Source organism: Hyla sarda, chromosome 1 (genome assembly GCF_029499605.1).
Source record: "Hyla sarda isolate aHylSar1 chromosome 1, aHylSar1.hap1, whole genome shotgun sequence".
Taxonomy (NCBI): Eukaryota; Metazoa; Chordata; class Amphibia; order Anura; family Hylidae; genus Hyla; species Hyla sarda.
The window spans coordinates 534,083,192-534,098,973 of record NC_079189.1 but is presented as its reverse complement, the minus strand read 5'-3'; the positions used below and the strand labels follow the sequence as shown (position 1 = coordinate 534,098,973).

The 15,782-nt window shown below is 42.3% G+C and overlaps 1 protein-coding gene across 3 annotated transcripts in view; it reads right to left on the bottom strand.

Moving 5' to 3' along the window:
- IQGAP2 (IQ motif containing GTPase activating protein 2) overlaps positions 1 to 13,520 on the bottom strand; it is a 293,295-nt gene extending 279,775 nt beyond the window's left edge. For 2 of the 3 annotated variants that reach the window (XM_056540362.1, XM_056540373.1), the window contains exon 1: positions 13,300 to 13,519. In XM_056540362.1, coding sequence (XP_056396337.1) covers positions 13,300 to 13,345 — 46 coding nt within the window. In that variant the 5' untranslated portion in view covers positions 13,346 to 13,519. Of the gene's footprint in view, positions 1 to 13,299 lie in introns of all 3 variants that reach the window. The other variant, XM_056540352.1, reaches the window with a different exon arrangement.
- Between the last annotated feature and the right edge of the window lie 2,262 nt (positions 13,521 to 15,782).

Sequence of the window (15,782 nt, the reverse complement as noted above, 5' to 3'; positions counted from 1 at the left end):
CATTAATGCGGCCCTTTATTTCATCATTCGTTGTCTGCACATGAGCTATTACACAGAGCGATGTACGACCCACGAAAAGGAATTTTCAAAATGTGATCAGCCAGCGAATGAGCATTTGTGTATTCGGCAGCTGATAGCTGGCCCTATTAGGCTATATTCAAACTTGGAGTCCAACTAGCAGTACCACTTATTACTACCACAATTTTACCACTATTATTTTACAGTGACTAGTGCATTCATATCGCAATTATGCAGTTGCACCATGTTTACAGTGATTATGGAAAATAGTGGTAACACTGCGGTGGTACAGCTTATTAAATGTCCTACGTGAACACAGACAGACATACACAGGGCAATTACCTACTTAGTCAAAAATTACCCTTAGTAAAAGTGCTCATAGAGGCAGACATTGAGGATGCCATGAATAACAAGGACTAGAAAAAGACAAAGAAGGAGCGCTCCATGGTGTAATATCGCCAAATCAATGTAAGACACTAGGTGGAAAATAGCGCTTACCAAAACAAATTGTGCCTGGGTCAGCACAACTTGGGTGAGAGTATGTGACAGTGGTCCACTGCTGCCGTTCCACAAGTGTAGCAATGCAAAACAAAAACCTCCAAGGAACGTGGAGTTCAGGCGCTAAAGGACCAGACAGGGTAGAAGCGGTAAAACATTTATTCCCAGTGTGCAACGCGTTTCGCGCATGTGTGCTTCATCAGGCCTGTGGAGTTGACCCAACAGCAATGATCTTAGTGGTGCATAGGCACTATAATAAGGGCACATTTCAATCTTTTGCCATAGGACCCATCACCAATGACCAATACTGGTTAAGACATAAACTGCTTCTTTCCAAGTAGCTTTCCGGGATTAGAAAAACTGAGCTGATTTCTTCCAAAAACAGCACCGCCTCTGTCCTCAGGTTGTGTGTGGTATTGTAGTGAATGGAGCAGAGTTGGAATGTCAAACAACCTGGGGACAGGCGTGGCACTATTTTTTTCTTCTTTTAAATAAGAAATTAGTTGTTTTTCCTATTCCTATTCTATAACCTCTTTAATAGCAGGAATGAGTAAAAGAAGTACATTATGGAATAAGGTTATATGCAACTCCTTAGTAGGTAAGCAAGGTGAGCAATGAGTGAGTGCCCTGTTCAATGGATTCATAAGTAGAATGGGGCATGCAAACTTTGAGTGTCCTGGGCATGAAAGCCATTGGCACCCATACCATGGGGTGTGACTTGTTAGCATAGGGATCCCTACCTGTCACTAGTTCACTAAAGCTAGCTATACACCCTTAAATGTATTTGCTTATTTCAGCATGTTATCCCCTATCTACAGTATGGAGGATAACTAGTGGATTGGTGAGGGTCCAACCTCTGAGACCACCGATGTTGAGAATGCAGCCACGGCTCCAGTCTGAGCCTTCCAAACATTGCTGGATGCATATTATCTTCCCAAGAACAAAAGGATCAGACGGTTCATGTTCAACATGCCTGATCTTCTCTGCCCGACATCTCCCTCGTATATAGACAGTCGGCCAGTCCTGCAGAAATAGACCGTTTCAGTGGGCCAACTTTCCTCTTAGGTTTATTAGGGCCGGTAAGATTATACCAATAGATTTTGCATCTTATTATGCTTTTATATTTAACAAAACACTTTTAGGTATGAAGGTTCAGCAATACAGAAACTGCAGTGACTGATTAAAAAGTAATAGGTCAGACGAATAAAAAAGGAAACCACGGCCTCGTCTGATTATCAGGCAATTCTTATACTGGATGAAAACAATAACACAAATCATAAGAGTAGACCAGTCTCTATGCACTAAAGGAATCCACAAATTCACCATAAAAACCTGCCCATAAAAGAGAAATGTTGCTTTAACATAGCCATTGACATCTGCTGTTTATACACTCCGTACAGTTGTTAAGCTTTTCTGTTATTCACAAGTCCCAACAGATTACCGAGAAGACGGTGTAAATATTCTTCAGGCATGTTTACCTCATTATCCGTCATGGCAGATCAAGTGCTCTCTGCATAATGATGAGAGGAGAAGGGAACACAAACCAGGTCCAGGTTATCAGCCTCAGCCAGAAGGCCTGGACTTGCCCATTAATAGGAGGCACTGGAACACCACATTAAGTGAAATAAATCTCTTAGAGATTAAATTGCTATTTAAATAGACTTGTGGTAGCCTGGGGTTGTAGGGTATATGGGGTGTAGCTGTGCAGTTACTAAAGGATGCTTGCTTAACCCTTTCTATTCGTGACGCCAGGGTGGGGGCTATTCTCTGTATGCTTGTCCTACCGCCACCCGTCCCAAGAGCGATAGGGAGATAGGAAATAATGGATTGGCCAAAACCGGAGATTTGCAGAAACCTGTTGGAACTTTTACTGAAGATTTTATGCAATAATGAACAGGAACAATCCATATATCAAAGTATATTAGAGCTTGACAAGTGGTTGGGACCTCGTGAGTCTATTGAGCTTAGGAAGGAAATTGTTGCAGTGATCCACTGGATTTAGGGGTTTAGATTCGGTCCAGTAATCACGCTAGCTTTAGAGGGGATTGAGATTTTAACTCAGGTCAGTTTCAGGCTGAGGCGGGCAGACTTCTGGCCTAGCTTGTCTTTGTAAGTTGCGCAGATCCATCCTAATAGTCCGGCATCCACGAGGGCAGCAACCCAAGAGACAGTCATTGGCTACAGCTCCCTTATATGGGCAGGGGCTGGACTTAAGCTCACTGGTTCATAACAGCTGTCAATCTTCTGTACAAAGAGTTATGGGTAAACATGTGACCCAAGGACCTCCAAAGGTCCTCCAACATACCATAGAGGAATCAACATGAGTCACATGATCGAAGGTCCTGTGACCGCATCAAGGTGATTAACATTTATATACCTTTTATACATATAACACATCAAATTTAAAAGGTAAAGAGGCGACTGGGGACTTACTCGGAACTCTGACTTTGGGGACCACCACACAAGGTAGAGTATACCATACGGTACCGGGACACCACAGACTAAAGTTATAATAAAAATTATTTGGGTTACATAAATAGCCTTCTGCTAAATGAACATTCTCCCCATCCAGCCATGTCTTCTGAATAGGTAAGGTGCTAGCAGACAGGTCTGTAGGTGGTCCATTTCCCTTCAGAATAAAAGTGATCAGGCATTTTGAAATGCAACTGCCCCATCCTTGTCTCTCCTATGGTCTGCCATAAGGGGAGAATCAGGAGACCACCATACACATCTAATATCATAATGCCAATATCAGCTAGCTGCATACATAGATTTTTGGCTCCAGGTAAGGGCCCTATTACATAGGTATTTTAGTGCCTAAACAGGCAGATATCCCCTTAAAGAAGAAGTATCATGGACAAAAATTTAGCCCCTATCCGCTGGGGCCCCCCGCAATCTCCTGTATGGAGCCCCAGCTCTCCTTCACAGCGGCGCATCATGCCCTCGCCCAAAGCGGGGGCTGCCCACCCCTCCATATTGAAGTGCAGACTTGTGTACTATGCAATTCTGTGTTCGCTCCTCCAGTCAGCTGTCTGGAGATTGCCAAAGATACAGCAAGGGGAGGGGAAGGTAGAGCTGGGCAGGACGCAACTCTGCACCTCCCTCAGCAGGAGGGACGTAGGTCTTAACACAGCCCCGCTCCTGTCATAGGGATGTAGACAGGATAGGGGATAAGCTTTCGTCCATGATACTTCTTCATTAAGTTTAATAGGGCCAGTAAAGCAAGCATAGACTTCTTTGTGGGCTCATTAGGCCTTTTTTGATCAGGCATTGTCCGCAAATCACCCTCAGTAATAAGGGATTTGCGGCCGATGGCTGATTTCAGCAAAGGGATGAACCATCCAGCAATTATTTGTGTAGCCCATCTCACCAGATTCTCGAACCCTGTAAAAGAGCACCTATCTACGAGACTGCCACTCATTTACTGGGAAGGGTCGGCCCGTGTACTAGGGCCCTCAGAACATGGTCTGAATACATTTATTATCAGCTTATCAAGTAAGTCGCCCCTTTACACAAATGAAAACCCTGCTGCTCGTGAAGACATCTTTTTTTAATGATACTTTGTGTTAGATTTTACACCACCCCATATCTTGCTCAAATATTATGCTGAATAGGAATATCCCTGCATGATACTTCCTGGGCACTGTTAAGTTGCCTTGGCAACAATACATATCGTCCAGCTGTCACTTCTGACATGTTGTAGTGAAGTGACAGAAGCTTTGTTAGGTGGGGGTCTGTGTGCTGAGACCCCACTGATCATCAGCTGAGCGCTATGTCTGCTCATATATGCTCCAATTTCCTTTGAGAAAGAGAGAGACTTTCTAGAAATCTATACGTCCGTAGTGTTGGGCGTGAATATTCGAATTTTTATCGCGAATATTGCGAATATATTCGCTATATATTCGAAATTGCGAATATTCATTTTTTTCACATATGCGGGCCAATTAGAATGATGCAAATACACTTGTTAGAGGTTAGCAACAACATCCCTAGCAACCAATAGCATAGTTAGTTGTCCACCCCCTCACTGTTTTCTTCCTCGAATATGCGAATATAACGAATACGTGAAATTCGCGAATATAGGACGAATATTTGTCTATATATTTGTGAAATATCGCAAATTCGAATATGGGCAATGCCGCTCATCACTATACATCAGTCGCTCCGTTTTTCAAGGAGAGCCAAGCAGAAACCAATGGATGCAGCAGGTCACCACTAGGCCCAGTGATTGGCTGGTAGGCATTTTCTACATGTCTAAACGATAGCGGAAAGCGCTGCTCAGGAGGGATTCAAGCACATCATGACTGGTGTGGTGCAGTCAACTATTATATCTTACATAGTAACTATTCAACTATTATACATTATATGCATTCTTCGCACTAATGTCAGTCAGAGTCCATACTGCAAAATGATGGCCTTACAAATTCAATAGCTGTTGGCCGAAAACTACTCATTCACCAATACACATGCATGTGCAGTTAAGCAGAGTGGGCCTGTGTTTTCAATAGGGAGATAAGGGGAAATCAAAAGGATAAGGTGTTGGAATTTAACAATGTAATATGGTCCATCCTTCACCCCTCCATTATTATCCATCAGGAAGCCTTCATATAAAATGGACAATTTCTTATCCTGTTGAAACGGGTGGGTTCAGCAAACTCCTCTCTAATGTATATAGGGAATGTAAGCCTCAGCCCCAGCCCCCTACTCATCAGAAGAAGTATTTCATAATGCCAGTCAAACCATAATAAATGAGTCACATACTGTGCTAATCTGGATCCACTCCCCTTCATATGTTTTCACATTAATAAGCAGCGCATTGGCTTCATCGCTATTGCATTTGGCCCAAAAGATGTACTGCGATCGGTTGCTAAGGGATTCAAAGCCAGTTTTTCTGTAACTTTCCCAGTTTATGAATATCGGATGTGCATTTCCATCCATTAGTAACATTTACAGATATCTTTAACAATGATTTTTATGAACACAATGAAATTTTGACAAACAATAGTTTTATCATTTTCTGCTTTTATACAAAATAATCATTATGAGAATTTCTTCATGTTAATGACCTCTCAGATTGTCGTTCATATCACTGCAGGTGTTCGCCAACCTGTGGCTCTCCAGCTGATACAAAACTACAAGTCATCTGTCTTAGCATGATGGGAATTGTAGTTCTGCAACAGCTGGCGAACAGGTTGGCGAACACTGATGAAGTTAAACCTAAACCTGACATTTACTTGTAATACCGACTATCAAAAATGATCACAGGAAGTATGAATAGAACAAATCTGTTGGTGATTAAAACAAAAAAATAAAAAGTTCTCTATAAAAGAGACCTCTGTCACATCTGACTTACCCATAGCAACCAATCAGATTGCTTCTTTTATTTTTGAAAAGGCCTCTGAAAAATGAAAGAAGCGATTTGATTGGTTACTATGGGCAATAGAGATAAGCAAAGTTACAGTAAATTAGATTCGTCACGAACCTCGCGGCTCTATGTTTGCTGACTTTATCCTGCATAAATTATTTCAGCTTTCGGGTGCTCCGCTAAGCTGGAAAAGGTGGATACAGTCCTAGGAGACTCTCTCCTAGGACTATATCCACCTTTTCCAGCCCAGCAGAGCACCCGAAAGCTGAACTAATTTATGCAGGAAAAGTCATCAACTGCCGAACCGAGAAGTTCGTGACGAATTGAATCACTAACTTCGCTCATCTCTAGTGGGCAACTCAGCAACTTTTCCTCTGGACAGGTTTTGATAAGTCTCCCCCGCAGTGTAGAAATTTAATAAAAGGTTCTTAGGCTACTGTACACCTCACACTTGGCCTTCTGAGTAGAAGCAAACAAAAATGAAGGAACACAGCGCTCAGCCGAACACTTCTGCCCCTTCGTTCTAGCAATGGTTGGGAGTCTTAGCACCCAAACCCAGATTTTAACGATAGCAACACTTTAAATACAACCTGCTTTTCATTTTTAGTGAGACACTTTGGTCACAACAGATCAGTCAGTGACACCCAAACCACTTCCTGATGATCTTCTCTGAATGACAGGAAAAGAACACACGTTGCACTGAAGTCCTGAGAGTCCGCCTTATGCACTGAATAAATAATGGACAAGATCATAGTACAAGTGTACAAATCACATGCCGGCACTGCCGGATCAAGCATGACTTCTGTCCCAAGGTAAGGGTTGTACAGATCATTCACCGGATGCATATGTTTTCCCAGGAGAAGTCTCTTGTAAATATCAAGCTACAGTACAAGAATCTGCTAATAAAGTAGAATAGGTTTCAATGTAAAAGGAAAATAAAACCCAAATGGATGGAAGGCAAGCCATTTCTAAGAATACATTTCAGGATTAGAGTTATTTTACAGTCTACACTGTGTCAATTTTATGTTTCCATCACTCTTTGTCCAAATTATAACAACTTATGGCCAAAAATGTGCCAGAATCATACATGAAAATGACATGTACAGGTTAAGGAGGCTGTCATACACCTTCAGAGAAGATTATATTTGGCAAAATACAGTTCTTTCCTAAACTATGTGGCCCCATTATGTCATGGGGGTAAAGAGGGATCCACTGGTAGCTAGATATTACCAAGGCTTTCTGAAAGATGCTTTTTTCCCTTTGTTGAAATATACACACACTGCCAATCCAATATATATATATATATATATATATATATATATATATATATATATATATATATTTATTTATTAGGATAGTTGTTGGCATCGGGCCACTATGCCATGAGTATGGTCAACATGATAGCAGTAAAGATGACCATACATATTTGTTGGCTGACAGCTCTCCCTCCGGGTGCCCTCAAAACACATGTATGCTGGGCAAAGGGTGCATGTTCTTTTAATGGGGAAAGGGTGAGTAAGGGACCTGTTACATGGGGCAAGCAGCCAATAAACAAAAAAGAACTTGTTCGGTGGGTTCTTTTTGGCAGGTTAAACATACCATTGCTTGTTGGCCGCACATCTTCCCATGTAATAGGGGGATGTGCTTCCTACAAATGATAGAAGTAAAGGACTGCATGAGTAAGCCACGCAATTGTGAGGCCCTTCCCTCATTATTGTTAAAGGGGTAGTCCAGTGGTGAAAAACGTATCCCCTATCCTAAGGATAGGAGATAAGTTTGAGATCGCGGGGGGTCCGACCGCTGGGGCCCCCTGCGATCTCTCTGTACGGAGGCCAGACTCTCCGGCCAGATAGCGGGGGAAGACCCCCGCACGAAACGGCGGCCGACACGCCCCCTCAATACATCTGTATGGCAGAGCCGGAGATTGCCGAAGGCAGCGCTTCGGCTCTACCATAGAGTTGTATTGAGGGGGCGTGTCGGCCGCCGCTTCGTGCGGAGGTCGACACGCCCCCTTCCCGCGGGCTGTCGGGGCTCCGTACAGGAGATCGCAGGGGGCCCCCAGCGGTCGGACCACCCGCAATCTCAAACTTATCCCCTATCCTTAGGATAGGGGATAAGTTGTTCACCACTGGACTACTCATTTAAGCCTTGTCATAGGCTCTGTAGCTGAACATTGAGCACCCAGATCGGCTCAGATAATAAGGCCCTAACTTGTGGCCAAAATCCTGCCAGCAGCTTATCTCCCAGAGAACAAAAGAATAGGGCTATATGAAATCCTACAGCCTGAACATTATCTCCTCCACAGTTCCTGAGGAATTCTGCATGGTGGACATACATCTAATTCCTATGGCCAGCTAAAAATTCTGCTCATGTCTGCATACTGGCTTACATTTACAACAGAAACCTTTAGGCCAGTGGTCTTCAACCTGCGGTCCTCCAGATGTTGCGAAACTACAACTCCCAGCATGCCCGGACAGCCAACGGCTGTCCGGGCATGCTGGGAGTTGTAGTTTTGCAACATCTGGAGGTCCGCAGGTTGAAGATCGCTGCTTTAGGCCATGTTCATACGTCAGGAATTTCCGTGCTGGATTACACATTGGAATCCAACGAAGAGATTCGGCTGCAGCAGTGTCCCATTGAATTCAACGGGATTCTGCTGCACTGTGAACACAATGGAATTTCCATGCCTGTTTGCGGAATGTCTGCACAGAGTTTCTCCATTCGGACATTCTGAAGTGTCAAAACAGCCTTAGTGCTCAGCAGAACTCACTGATTTATAATGGGGTTTGCCATTTAGAACTGTAAAAAAATAAAAAATAATGACACTGTATGCAGCACTATTTTTCCACCAATCAGATGCATGTGTGTGTGTAGCCCATGTTCAGCCAGCACCCGTAGAACAAAACTCGGCACTCTCAGAAGTGAAATGGGTAGGAGTACCAAGAAGGTTAGAGTCTACTTTAAGAAGTACTGTAATAATTTGGTTTCACAATATTGAACCTGGCGAGAAGTGTCAAGAGCATTGTCAAGGACATAATATTGTAAGTAGAAGAATGGCAGCAGTAAGACGTGTACATTACAATAAACCTATGTTCACGTGACCGCCATATCTCAGGGCCCAGAAGTACTAGAGTGTGATTTTCATTAGCGCTTTGCTTTATTATCTACAAAGTGCCATTTCATCCAGGCAATGATATCACTCATTGTGAACCATGGCATAAACCTGTCATAGAAGAGAAAATGATTTACAAATCATTGGGCATTTTACATGGTAACGTGGACTACCTGAGCCCTTTATTATATATTCTGCAGAACACAGAGGAGCAGATATCAAATCTGCAGTTTATGCGGCACAAATGCTGGCCACCAGAAAGACTGGCACAAGGCTGGGTTCACACTAGTACAAATGGAAATTGGAACAGTTGCACGGAGAAAACAGTTTGTTGCTTTCATCTCTCAGGACCTCTGATAAATGAGATCCCAGATCTGTTTGGTTGGCATGGGCAACTCAACCTTCACAGTCTGCCCACTTTTTACCATCCCTTCCTGATATCAAGTCCGAAGAATACATTTCAACTGCCTGAACCTTTTGTTTTCAGGGATTAAAGGGGTACTCCGCTACAGTGCTTCCGGAGCTCCCGGAGTTTCCCAGCGTCCGGAAGGTTATTGTTCTGAACGCTGTGTGTGGGCTTCCGTGTTCAGGGCCGCCCCTCGTGACGTCATGCCCCCTTCCCATAGACTTTGGTTGAGGGGGCGGGCGTGATGTCACGAGGGGCGGCCCTGAACACGGAAGCCCGCACACAGCGTTCGGAACAATAAACTTCCTGACGCTGGGGAAGCAGTGCAGCAAAGTACTCCTTTAAAGGGGAACTCCAGTGGAACAAATTTCAAATCATCTGATGCCAGATAGTTAAACAGATTAGTAAAATTACTTCTATTTAAAAATCTTAATCCTTCCAGTACTTATCAGCTGCTGTATGCTCCAAAAGGAAGTTGTGTAGTTATTTTCAGTCTAACCACAGTGCTCTATGCTGCCATCTCTGTCTGTGTCAGGAACTGCCCCAAGCAGGAACAATTCACCTTAACAAACCTCTCCTACTCTGGACAGTTCTTGACACTGGCAGCAGAAAGCACTGTGGTCAAACTGGAAAGAACCACTCAACTTCCTCTGAAGCATACAGCAGCTGATAAGTTCTGTAAGGATTAAGATTTTTATATAGAAATAAATTTACAAATCTGTTTAACTTTCTGGCACCAGTTGATTTGAAAAAAAAATTCCCTCCAGAGTAGCCCTTTAAGTCACCACAAGACCTGCATGGCAGCGGCCTACCCCTCCTCTCTCCATGAAGATTTAGCAGATCAAGAGAGATAGCTGGCAGCCAAATTGAAGATGTATGGACACCTTTAGTTTATCAAAAGTAGTCCTGCAGCAAGTGTTGAATTACTCTGCAGCGCCACCACAGGTGCAATTAAGCATTACATACTACCCATCCAAAGTCAAAATTAAATCTACCAACGTCTCAGAAATGTTTCCTGTTTGCTGATAGTCACATGTAATACAACAAAAGGATTAAAATGATGATATGTGTCACTTCTCTATACCAAAAACCACTGCACAGAAATGATAGGCTGGATCTAGCACAGTCACACTGCCTAGGCCATATACAGAAGGGTTTGTGCAGATTTTTAAAGGGGGCTTCACACTATTGAACTGATGACATTTGTAGCATGTACTATAACTTGTCTATTGATGGGAATTAAAGGGGTAATCCACTGGAAAAAAAATTATTCTATATCAACTGGTGCCAGAAAGTTAAACAGATTTGTAAATTACTTCTATTAAAAAATCCCAATCCTTCCAGTACTTAAATGCTGTATAACCCACAGGAAGTTCTTTTCTTTTTGAATTTCATTTCTGCCTGACCACAAATGCTCTCTGCAGGTACCTCTGTCCATGTCAGGAACTGTCCAGAGTAGGAGAAAATCCCCATAGAAAACCTATCCTGCTCTGGACAGTTCCTAAAATGGACAGAGGTGTCAGCAGAGAGCACTGTGGTCAGACAGAAAGGAAATTCAAAAAGAATAGAACTTCCTGTGGATTATACAGCAGCTGATAAATACTGGAAGGATTGGGATTTTTTAATAGAAGTAATTTACAAATCTGTTTAACTTTCTGGCACCAGTTGATTTAAAAGAAAAATGTTTTCCAGTGGAGTACTTCCCGGGACCCTCAACTATTCACAGAATGAATAGGCTGCAGTGCTGCAACCTCTTCAAAGTTTTTTTTTTTTCCCGTATAGCGGCTCCAGTTCTCCCCCCCCCCCACATACTGACTGCAGGGCTACCCTATTCAATTGAATAGATTTGTGCTGTATTCCCTACAATATAAGTGTCCAGAAGCACCACTGCGTATGTAAAAGCTATAGGGGCACCTAGAGGTTAGGCAGGGGGTTTCGAAATGGGAGGCCAATGGGAATGGCACTTTAAGTAATGCAGCACAGAATGGCCATTATAGAAACAGCTTTATATATGCTCTAGTTTGCATGTTTGATAATTTAATATATATATATATATATATATATATATATATATATATAGCGCAAGACCAAACACGGTATATATGTATATATAGCGCAAGACCATACACAGTGGGGGACATGTATCATTATTTGTGTATGATAGAAGCAATTTACCCATTTTCCCGAATTCTAAATTATGCGCAGAAGCGCTAAATTTATCAATCAAGCGCAATGAGCTTCATAAATTGCGGGTAAATATAGTAATCTCCTCAATCCACTCTTTGGAAAATAGAATCAATGATTTAGAGCATCTTGCTACGTTAAGTCCAAGATGGCTTATATTTGCGCAAAAAAAAAAAAACAGCTCTTGCGGCAAAATTTTGGGTGTAAAGGAAAAGTATGCAGTTTATAAATCCATGGGTACTATAGATGTCACTCCAAGGTACCCCGATTCGGCCACATCTGGAGGACATGCTCTACCAAAACGTGCGCAAAAAAAAGGGCTTGCACAAAGTTTTGCGCAAAAAAAATACACACAAAACAGGGGTAAAATCCTTGATACATGTCCCCCAGTGTGTGTGTGTATGTATATATATATATATATATATACACACATACATATACATACACACACATACTGAACACACACAGGTGACAGAACAGCAGGCACAGCAAATGTTGCCATATAGAATAAGGGGGATGGAACATTTCTGGTCAAAGTACAATGAAAGACGATGTCACTCAGAATTAAACTCCATGCACTCGCATTGTGATATATGGCACGTCTTATCAGCTTGTCTGGGCTACTCCAACCTCCAAGTGAGACGACTGATAACATTCTTATAAATGATCAGGACAGGATAAGGAAGGCATCTACAGAAACTGAACAGCAAAAGGTATATGTCCTTGAGCTGTCCTCTCCGTCACACTGCTAAATTCCTGTTCAAACCATTTCTGAGTTATGTCATTAAGGCAATGTAGGTGACAATGTATAGAGTCAGCCTTTCGACATCTAAAGGGGTTATCATTCAACTTTCTTAGACTCCTGAATGGAAATATGGTAATCTTGCATGACTACACAACAAAGCATAGTCATGGATATAAACCCTGTGCTACCTGTTGGCACACATAAGGAACAAATAAAGGATGTCATTATGAACAGTGTGCCTCCAGCTGTTGCAAAACTACAACTCCCAGCATGCCCGGACAGCCTTCGGCTGTCCGGGCATGCTGGGAGTTGTAGTTTTGCAACAGCCGGAGGCACGCTGTTTGGAAAACATAGGAACAATCCAGTAACAAAATATATGACAGAACAGAACCTACTGAATCCCATTGACTGCTAATAATAATCATAAAGTTGAATATCCAGATTTATAGCAACAACTGCCCCATAGGCTAGGCTAGTCTTAAAATATTGCTTAGCTCTTTAACGAATATGCCATAAGTGAATAGAACAAAAATAAGCAAAAACATTAATATTCCATCATTATAAACTTCCGACCCCTCAAATAACCTCACCACATGACCAAGGCATCACATCAAGTTACACTGAGGTAGGAAAGTAAAAACAAGCCAGATGTAACAACAACAAATGCTACAAGGTAACATTGCAGGCTACACTGTAACCACCTGGAAGGGGTTGATACAACATGGGACTAAAACCAACAGCTTCACACATGGCTGAAAAGAGCTGCTCAACTCTTCACATCCCTCCAAAAAACTTGCTGCTCCACTGCTAGAACAGAATACAACAATGAGGCTGAGTTAGGACTTTAAAAGCAACAGGTGAGGCACAGGGAGCCCCAGAACATGCATGATGAATATATTGAGTCTTGTGCAGGACTTGTGACCCCCCCAACCCTGCCCTCTGCTGCAGGTAGAAGCATTGCATGCACTTACAGCCATATCTGGGTCTAAGCATGGGTGAACTCTCTTCATGGTGCATCCTGTTAGCAGCTGCTGCACCTTTCACTTCTTCCCCCCTTTTGCAGAAGATGCTTGAGTCCAGTGAAGACGAGTGGATCTCAGGGGTAGATGGATCCCAGGATCCTGCACTTCAGATCCCTTCTTATCCTGCCTGTTGCTTGCAGGCTGTGTAACAGTGTGTGAGATCTCTCCTCCTCCTTCTCCCCTGTGCTGCTGCCTGTACCCTCCTCCTCCTCCTCTTCTCTCTCCTTTCTATAGACTTTCCCTTGTGCTGAGAGCATTGTGCTGTGAGCAGCAATAACCTATCAGCGCCACCTACTAGATTTTTCTTATCATAGTAAAAAAAAAAAAAAGTCTGAACTGGTGATAAACTGAGCCCTGACTTTTATTACAGAGAAGTGAGATTTTTCTTGGATAAGTGAAGAACAGCTTTTCCTGAGTGTTTGTTTGTTTGTTTGTTTATTTATTCTATTTATTTAAGTTGAAGATTAGAAAATGATCTACTTGTTTAGATGTGTTTGTGTGTATTATAAATATTTACTCTGTGGCACAGATTTATCCATTATCAGACAGACAGCAACCAATTACAGTTCAGAATATATTTCTTAACTCCTTGGGGACGGAGCCCATTATAACCCTAAGGACGGGAGCATTTTTTGCACATCTGACCACTGTCACTTTAAGCATTAATAACTCTGGGATGCTTTTACTTTTCATTCTGATTACGAGAGTGTTTTTTTGTGACCTATTTTACTTTATGTTAGTGGTAAATTTTCGTCTGTACTTGCATCATTTATTGGTGAAAATTTCTCAAATTTGAAGAAAAAATTAGAAATTTAGCATTTTTCTAACTTTGAAGCTCTCTGCTTATAAGGAAAATAAACATAACAAATAAATTATATATTGATTCACATATACAATGTCTTCTTTATGTTGGCATTAGAGATGAGCGAACTTACAGTAAATTCGATTCGTCATGAACTTCTCGGCTCGGCAGTTGATTTCTTATCCTGCATAAATTAGTTTAGCTTTCAGGTGCTCCCGTGGGCTGGAAAAGGTGGATACAGTCCTAGGAGACTCTTTCCTAGGACTGTATCCACCTTTTCCAGCTCACCGGAGCACCTGAGAGCTGAACTAATTTATAGCCGAGCCGAGAAGTTCGTGACGAATCAAATTTACTGTAAGTTCGCTCATTTCTAGTTGGCATCATAAAGTTGACATGTTATTACTTTTGGAAGACATCAGAGGGCTTCAAAGTTCAGCATCAATTTTCTAATTTTTCACAAAATTTTCAAAATCGGAATTTTTCAGGGACCAGTTCAGTTTTGAAGTGGATTTGAAGGGCTTTCATATGGCTAAAATCCCACTGAGGTGATGATCCAGGCTAGTAAATCTGAAGCTCTGTTCACATTGTCCGTTTTGTATAATGTGAACAGACCCTTCTGGCAGTGTCTACCCAGACAGGGAGACTCCAGCTGTTGCTAAACTACAACTCCCAGCATGCCCAGACAGCCAAAGGCTCTCTGTTTAGGAAGACATTGCATTATGGGCACTCTCCCCAGTGGACAGCGCCAAAAATGTACTAACCAATTTTTTGTGTGTTTTTTTCTTCTCGTTTCAGATACGTATATGCAGAGGATTACGGTGGATTCGATGAATTACGGCAGATGAACTGGATTTTTTATTTTAATAAAATGGTTAACGAGGGCTGTGGGGAGTATTTTTTTAAATAAAATAATTTTTCCAATGTGTTGTGTTTTTTTATTTTTTTATTGAATTTTCAGGCTTAGTAGTGGAAGCCGTCTTATTGACAGAATCCATTACTAAGCCAGGGCTTAGCATTAGCCCCAAAATCAGCTAGCGCTAACCCCCAAATATTACCCCAGTACCCACCGCCACAGGGGTGCCAGGAAGAGCCGGTACCAACAGGCCCGAAGCATCAAAAATGGCGCTCCTGGGCCTAGGCAGTAACAGGCTAGCGTTATTTAGGCTGGTGAGGGCCAGTAACAGTGGCCCTTGTCCACCCTGGTAACGTCAGGCTGTTGCTGCTTGGTTGATATTGTGCTGAGAATGAAAATACGGGGAATCCTATGCGTTTTTTTCAATTTATTTATAAAAAAAAAAACGCATAGGATTCCCCGTATTTTTATTCTCAGCACAATACCAACCAAACAGCAACAGCAGGGTGGGGGAGGACAATTGTTACTGGCTCTTCCCAGCCTAATTAACGCCAGCCTGTTACCATCTATTTTGGGGCTAACGCTAAGCCCTGGCTTAGTAATGGATTCCGTCAATAAAATGGCTTCTACTACTAAGCCTGAAAATTAAATTTAAAAAAAACACACCACATTGGAAAATTTTTACTCCACCATAGCCCTCGTTAATCATTTTATTAAAAGAAAAAAATCCAGTTCATCCGCCGTAATCCATCGAATCCACCGTAATCCTCTGCATGC